Source organism: Teleopsis dalmanni, chromosome 2, assembly GCF_002237135.1.
Source record: "Teleopsis dalmanni isolate 2A chromosome 2, ASM223713v2, whole genome shotgun sequence".
NCBI classification, from domain to species: Eukaryota; Metazoa; Arthropoda; class Insecta; order Diptera; family Diopsidae; genus Teleopsis; species Teleopsis dalmanni.
In genome coordinates this window covers 81380718-81389148 of record NC_051847.1, presented here as the reverse complement: position 1 = coordinate 81389148, position 8431 = coordinate 81380718, and the positions used below count along the sequence as shown (strand labels likewise).

General features: G+C 28.5%; 2 protein-coding genes across 2 annotated transcripts; both read right to left on the bottom strand.

The window, feature by feature from the left end:
* Nucleotides 1–711: 711 nt before the first annotated feature.
* On the bottom strand, nucleotides 712–2686 carry LOC119674918 (probable ATP-dependent RNA helicase Dbp45A). Its single transcript, XM_038086076.1, has 7 exons — nucleotides 2548–2686; nucleotides 2299–2492; nucleotides 1896–2243; nucleotides 1652–1818; nucleotides 1231–1589; nucleotides 1011–1164; nucleotides 712–952 (listed from the first exon to the last, which is right to left on the bottom strand). Exons 1-7 carry the CDS (start codon nucleotides 2678–2680, stop codon nucleotides 712–714), a joined length of 1596 nt encoding a protein of 531 aa, XP_037942004.1. The 5' UTR covers nucleotides 2681–2686.
* A 1367-nt stretch (nucleotides 2687–4053) lies between these two features.
* On the bottom strand, nucleotides 4054–4988 carry LOC119680580 (40S ribosomal protein S24-like). The gene is made up of 2 exons (XM_038093477.1): nucleotides 4912–4988; nucleotides 4054–4641 (listed from the first exon to the last, which is right to left on the bottom strand). The coding sequence occupies exon 2, from the start codon at nucleotides 4626–4628 to the stop codon at nucleotides 4236–4238; it is 393 nt and encodes a 130-aa protein (XP_037949405.1). The 5' UTR covers nucleotides 4629–4641; nucleotides 4912–4988; the 3' UTR covers nucleotides 4054–4235.
* Nucleotides 4989–8431: the final 3443 nt, after the last annotated feature.

Genomic DNA, 8431 nt, shown 5'->3' with positions numbered 1-8431 from the left:
AAAAAAAAAAATATATAATATCAAGCAAGTTTATAGAGTAATCAAGTTGTTTCGTATAGAAAACTATTATTTCAAAAACCGATAAACAAAACACAAAAGTAATGATTTAGAACAAGGTTTTTGTATTAATTTAAATTTGCTTATATATTCAATATAAAACCAAACTTTCTTTTATTTTGTAGATCTTGTCATTGATGGCAGTATATCTTATCCTTTCAATGATGGCGCCAAAGCTTTGTTAGAGGTCTATCCGGAAGATGCTTTATTAACAATAACCTTAGATTAAGTTAAATTATTTGAATGTGATGTGACTTTCATGTATTTAAAATATCTTTTAAGTGCCTTATTTTATTATGATGTTTAATATGTATCTCAAAATATAAATATTGGATTAATATAAAACAAAATTCATGTATTTTAATTTAAATTTAAATAAATTTATAGCTGCGACATAGTTTAACATAGTTTTAGTATTTGTAATTTACAAGTAGTGTGAATATTTCTAACACATTTTTGTCTAAAGAAAATTATTAGTTCTTTAAATAATTTTTAATTAAAAGTTAAATTAACAACAGTTTATTTTCACTATATATATTTAATTTTCCTATTTATGAATCACTGCTACTTGGCACAGACTTTTTAATAAATTGTTAAAATATAACAAAAAAAAAAAATTATGTACAAAGGATTTTATTATTATTGTATATTACATCAACTTTTCTTAATAGTATTATTTAGTTTTTTGCCAGATAAGTTTTTATTTAGCGTTTTTCCTTTGTCAATTTTTTTATTACCTTGAGAAACTTTTTGCTTGGTGAACCGTGTTGAATCAACCATTTTAAAACGTTCATCCTGCGTTAGTGCGGAAGGTTCTTTGTCAGCGAATTCCTTTTGTTGTTCCTTACGTTTACGACGTATTTCACGTATTTTGTCCTTTTGCTTTTTCTTGTAACTATAAAAAAAAAATAAATTTTTTACCAAATTTATTATTTAAAATATAAACTCATTACAGATTTTCCATATCATCAGGGTCTTTTCCTTCCAAAATCCATTGCTTACGTCTATAGTTTCGTGCACGTTCATCAAAATCATTATTATCCAACTGTATTTCAGATTCACGTCTAGTTACGTTAACTTGCATAAATATACGTTCCACCATACGTTCTAGAATTTTTTAATTTTTGATGAATATATTTACTTGTTAAAATTAATTTTTATTATTGTACTTACGATCTATTGGATGTTCTGTTAATTTTGTGTTGATTGCTTTTTCAATTTCTCCCAACAGTTCTAAGTCGCGAGGAAAACGAAATATTGATATAGCTAGTCCTTTACGTCCTGCTCTGGCTGTGCGTCCAACACGATGTATATACTCCTTTGGGGTACGTGGTAGTCGATGATTAAGCACTAATTGAACGCTAGGTATATCCAAACCTCTAGCAGCAACATCTGTTGCTATTAGGGTACGTATATGATTGGATTTGAAACGATTTAGTGCTGAAACGCGTTCCTTTTGGCGCATAAAACCATGTAGGCATACATTTTCAATTTCTATATTGTTTAGAGTCATTGACAGCAACTGACAATATCTAAATTAAATCGATAAAAGAATTGAAATATACATTAAGCCAATATTTTTTTAATAATTTACTTTTTTGTATTGGTAAATATCATGACATTTGCGTTTTCGTTTTCTTCACGAAATTTTCGCAACGCTTCTATCAGAACCATATCACGATCATATTCAGCACATAACAAATATCGTTGATCAAGGGTATCCACAGTAGCAACTTCAAATTCCTCCGACCATTCAAAACACTAAATATATAATAAATAAAAAATAAATATATAATATAAACAAAAATACATTTTATTATTCTACTATATGTACTTACATCTGTTGTTATGGGAAATATGCTAGATTCTTTTATAAAATCTTTCATAGTAGCAGAAAAGAATAGATTCTGTCTTTCTTTCGGTATATTGCTCTCAATAATTGCTAAGCTTTCATCAAAATCGCCATTGAGCATTCTATCGGCTTCATCAACAACTAAATATTTCATATTGTCAAATGATAGGTCTTTGCAAAAAGTTAAATGATCCGCTAATCTTCCAGGCATAGCAACTACTATATGTGGTCTTTGCATTAATTTTTGTGTTTCAATCATTTGATCTGTCCCGCCTGAAACAACACATACACGCACGCCCATTGACTGCCCAGCGACAAGGAATTGTTCCGAAATCTAAATAAAAAAATAACAAATAATTTATAATAAATAATTCATGTATGAAGCTTACCTGATAAGCTAACTCATGTGTAGGTGTCAATATAAGTGCAAAATGGCTGACAGGTTCAGCACTTAGCTTTTCTAATATTGGCAATGCAAATGCGAATGTTTTACCTGAACCGGTCTTAGCGGCTCCAATACAATCCTTTCCAGCTAGAATTGCTGGTATGCAATTACGCTGTATCGGTGTTGCACCTTTTAGACCTACATCACGCAATAATGAAAATACACTCCTTTCAATTGATATAGTGGTACTTACCTAATTTCTGTAATTGCTTTGTAAGCCAAGGTCTTAAACCCAAAGCAGCAAAAGGATCATCACTTTTTCTTGACATATTTGTTTGCAAAACTTTTATACGACTTAAGTTAAAAAATTGTAAACAAATGCACATGTGTTGCAGAGGTGGTGCTGCCAGACATATGAAAATAATTAGTGTTTACACATCTCTCCATAATGCAATTACGTGATTTAAAAATTATAACCGACCGCAAATATCGAAAGTCACAGTGTGAGACTTGAACCCACTAAAACCACCTCTTAGGAAAGCAAAATAATCAGGGAAAAGCCAGACACTAAAATACAGAAGGCTTAGTATTTAGACATTGTATATATCCAAGTCAATCTTGAAAACAAGTGAGGGGAGGAACGGAGAATGTTTTTGCTAGGTAGTGATTACCTTGGTATGACCACAATTGTAGACTGGGATTACAAGAGAAACGAAGATGATGTCGTCCGGAGAAAGAACCAGTACCAGTAGAGGTTTGTACATCATATTATTTAGTAAGTCGATGGGAAATCGAGCTGGGTGAATAGTATAGGAATAATAAAAACTCATCTAAACGCTCGATATTAGAAGATAATGTCTGCTATGAGGGTTACGTTTTTTAATTACTTATAAACTGCTGTTAACAATATTTCTAAAAAAAATTAAGTTTGAATAAATCATACATAAAGCACATTTTTAAAATATCTTCCGTATAGTTAATATAATACTAATTACATTGAAATTAGCATTAATACCATTTTCTGTACTATTATTTTATTTTAAAAGTAGTAAAATTATCTTTATTTTGTGATACGTACTTATTTTAAAAACACAATCAGCGCGAGACAGCCGTAAATAATTTATTACGCCAGTTGAGAATTAGTTATTGTTTTATCTTCAACCAATTATTGTAATAAGTTATAATTTCTAAAAATAATAATAGGTAACTTCATTGTGTGTTGAAATTGTTTTCCCCAAGTTATATCCTACCTAGCTCTATAGCTACTTTGCTAAAATGATTAGTTATTTAATTAATTGCATATATGTGTTTGCCCAAGTGCTAATTATTCATTTCCGTATCATCCAAACAAACAAAAATCAAATTTTATAATTCAGTTATTATTTGATTTTAATTAAGTATTATAAATATAAGTTGTTAATGCGCTAATATCTATTCAATCTCAACATTCAATGGAATAACATTTAAACAACTTTATTGTTTCTGAATGAAGCACTCTCAAATATTTTATAAATTCAGTTGAAGTTGCAAGTATTAAGTATAATAAAAGTAGATATCCTTCTCAGTTTGATATTACCGTTCACATTGATGATTTTAAATATTTCTTTAAATTTTATTTCTATTATAAATAGTTATATCACTATAGATATACTGCATATATTGGAATTGTTTACTTTTATATTATTTGTTGCCAAAGATAAATAGAGACCAATTTAAAACCTTTTGAACAAAATCTAAACACAAATGTAATTAAAAAAAATTATATTTAAATTTTTGTTTTATTTTCTTAGTTTTATAAACACAAACGTTTCATTGATGTTATATACGCGGATATTATTCCATAATTAAAAGCACTTTTACACACATTTTCATATAATGTAAAACAAGAGCAATGTGATTTCTGGAATAAATCGCGTTGAATTCGTGAAATATTTAATTAATTTATTTCTTGGATTGACCAATCTTAGCCTTAGCTGTACCGCGGACTTTCTTCATTCTGTTACGACGTTCCTTACGTTGTTTACGTGTCTGTTTCTTTTGTTCAAAGAGACCATGACGTGCTAAACGGTATTTAGGTTCGAATTTCTTAGCATAATCCAACGTATCGTAGATTAGAGCAAAACCTGTAGAACGGCCACCACCGAAATTTGTACGGAAACCAAAAACAAAGCAAACATCTGGAGTTACTTTGTACATGGCTGCAAGTTTTTCACGAATATCTTTTTTGTTTACCGATGAAAGGCCTGGGTGCAAAACATCGCAAACCATTTGCTTTCTTGCCAACAGGCTGTTGGTCATGAATTTGCGTGTACGAATTGTGGCGGTTGTAGACATATTCGTTCCAGTACTAGAAATAATAAATTATTATTTTATATTATATACGGATATTAAAACAAGTATTAAGTATTGTAGTTGCTCAGAAAACACATAACCTCACAAGACTAGCGTTCTTTGCTCATTTTGACAGATAAACCGACATTAATCTACGATACTGCACGTGTGCACTGTATTTAAATATTTTCTTTGTGCATTTTTGAAGATATTTGAAAATTTCTTTTCGAAATAACACTCAGTACATTAATACTTGTTGGAAAACTATTTGTTTTACTAAAATTACCTGTGAAAACACTTAAAAAGTATTTCAACACGTCTTTAAGCAGACACAAACTTTGTAGAAAAGGAAGACGGACAGAGTACATTTTTTTGAAGTTGGCTAGCCTGTTTCGAGACTCGTTTTCTGTTTGACAGCTGACATTTATGCAGACAGAGTGTGTTAGATCTTTTATAATTTTCAATAAATTATTATTATTATTTTTACTCTATTATTTATGTTTAATTAATATGTATGTATTAATAAAAGCAACATAAATTTTTACTGGGTTAATTAGTGTATTTTAAAATTTAAAACTTTAAGTTTAGTAACGTGCATAATTACACATATATTATACAATATAGAAAGTTCTTGATTTTCAACTGAAAGTTCCACACAGTTTAAAATTTATTTACTTATATAAAATATGTATTACTATATGTATAAAATATTATAATGAGTGAGTGGGATATTGACAAAAAAGTTTGATGTTATGTTTAAACTAATATACTTAAATTGATATATATGCAGCATTATGGAACATATTTAAACAAAAAAGCCTTAAAAAGTATGCTATAGCGGTTTGATAGGTTTAAGTTTAAACAAACAAAATACAAATTAACTAGATACAAATATGTATGTAAATGGTGGAGATTTTTTCTAAAGAGTGAACGATTTTTGCTATTATTCCACTTATACATTCCAAACCAACTGTTGTTGTTGTCAACTCATCTTGATTTACAAATAATTCAAATAGTGTGTATTATTTTCAAATTAATTTAATATCCTAAAAACTACGACGATTTTTAATAAAAAATTCATTAAGTTGGTGAAGGCACAAAACATTGTTTGGGGTAATGGTTCCATTTAGTTTCGCTAATGTAAAGTTGCATCAATGGTATTGTAAATTCAACAGCGGCTGCTATAAAATCCAGGTATGTAATTCGCTTTATATTGCAGATATCAAATGATGATGAAATAAAAATTGTATGAGTTTTTGCGAATATTAATGAGAGCTTTATCTGGAAGAGTAGAGAATATTATATCAAATTTATTAATTTTTTATAATAATAATGTCTTCTAAATTAATTTATTTTTTGGTATCAATGATTTATTTTATCGTTTGTGCTGTTTGTGTTGTATAAATACATTAATGCATATAATTACGAAATTGACTGGTTTGGAAGCCATATACAAATTTAATTTCCCCACTTTACGATATAAATGAACGCTGTACGTTATAATCCCGTACGCGCTGTAATAAAACCAGAAGCGTAACGTAAGATACTCTTAATTTGCTCTGTGTTTCAAAAAAAAATAGTTTCCATTTCATTGATTTTATCAAGCTATATTTATTTCTTAAAATTTTGTATTTATTTCATTTCTTTGCATTCAATTGTTCGTTATCGAACATTTAGCTCAAAAAGTTTTACATGATTTAGTTAAGTAATAGCACATTCACAGTGTCTCAGGCGGTTTAGCTCATTATAACCACTAATGAGGACGATGTACCATACCAAAATCTTTAATATAAATCTGCGCATTTAAGGCAAAAAATGTCGAATGCAATTCTTAAAAATAAATTTCCCGCAAGGAAATTTTAACAAAATTTATTACCGATTTGAAAATTTTTACCTGCTCGTTTGAATTGTTGCATTTGTATGTCTCTTTTTTGATTTCATTCATTAAAATTAAATTACTTTCAAAAAGTGTCTGTTCCTCTTCGAGTATATCCTTCCACATTGCAATAATAATCATTTCTACCGAGTGATTTAAGAGAAATGGTGCGGAATACCAGAAGTGCTTAATGTTTCGATGGCTCGAACTGTGAGCTACGGCATAAAAGCAATAGAATGTCACATAGATATCATAAGTACACATCAGCAGTCGTAATAGAACACAAAATTGAAACACTTGCATTACTTGTTTCCAAAAGCGTGTATATAGTTTTCTCATTTGATTCTCGATCGACAGTAAGTGCATAAACTTTGTGCCCTCAACAGTATAAACCTTCTTTTTCTGCAAAATTAGGTTTAAATTTTTGTAGAAAATCAGAATTGAAGTAAAGCAAAAAAATATTAAATGAAATAATAATTCATATACGATGGTGTAGAACGGCAGAAATATTTTGAAGATATTGGTTTTATAAGTAACTTGTCGTTTGCACATCAAAATTAAATATATATTCAATATAAACCTTACGATCAAGTAAAATATATACTTTTTTGCTATTTTATTTTCGCAATTGTACTTCAAAGTCATCATTTTTAAAATATTTATGAGCTGTAAAATACCGAAAATACCGTTCCACTTCGGAAGCTTGGTGTTAAGAATATAAATTAAGATGTTAACGGATAAAATCAGTAGAGTACAGCGCATTATAATCATGAACTCGTCCTGTTGGTCCAATAATGATTTTAATGAAGAGTTTTTGAAAATTATCTTAAAGGATGAGATAATCCATATAAAAATAAAATAACGGCATCCCACACACAGAAGCGCACTATAAATACCGTATATTATATAAAAAGTTGTATTAAATCTTTTTCTTTGACTTTTCAATGACTTTACACCCAAAATAAAAGTTGTCACATCAAAAAATTTTAAGTACACTTCAAATGCTCTTTCAAAACTGAATTTTTTTTTTAAGTTTTCCATTTTTAAATATTTATTGTTCCCACATATAATAAAGCAGACATTGACTGCGCCTCAAGAACTGAACACAAAAGTATCGATTCTGAAATTTCAACAGCATATTAGGACTAATTATTTTTATGCTCCAAGTTATTAATGTTATTATCAAAATTAATTTAAGAAAGCAATGTCTATCAATATATTGATTAGAGACAGGAAATTCAGGTGAATATTAACATAGTTCATTAGTAAGTAGGTTAGTAGTTCATTAATCCTTGGAGATACTGTAAACATTGGATTAAGTATGTATTTTGTTTCATATTCTATGCGAATATTTTAAATATAATAAAATTGATAAATTAATGTAGGCCGTGTGCGAGGTGAAGTTAATTAAAATTTCCTAGGGACTTATTGCACTTTATTTATTATTATTTATTTATTGCACTTATTTATTATTTTTGGTTAAAAGAGTTCAAATTTATTTATTATAATTTATTTATTAAATCTTATAAATTTTTTACAGTGATAATACCTAATTTTTATCTAATGTACCCGACTCGAAATTCTGGTAAATATCAACATTTGCTGCCATACCGACTCGAACTCGCACACGTCCGTAATAGAAAATAGCATTTTGGAAAAAATCGAGACAATTTTTTCTTAGTTTTGAAAAAATCTCTATTAAGATTAAAGTCTTTATTTGATTTCTTTATTGTCCGTCTCTATATTTTTAGTGTATTTAAACAGTTTTTTATCTAAATAAGTACACTATTTTAAAGTATAAGTGATTTGGGCATTAGTGAAATATTGATTACATACTATTTAGATAGAAATTCGCGTAATGTATCTTTAAATCCTTCCAGTTACAACTTCTACACTTAATCCTTTACTTTTGGCACAGCAAGATCACATA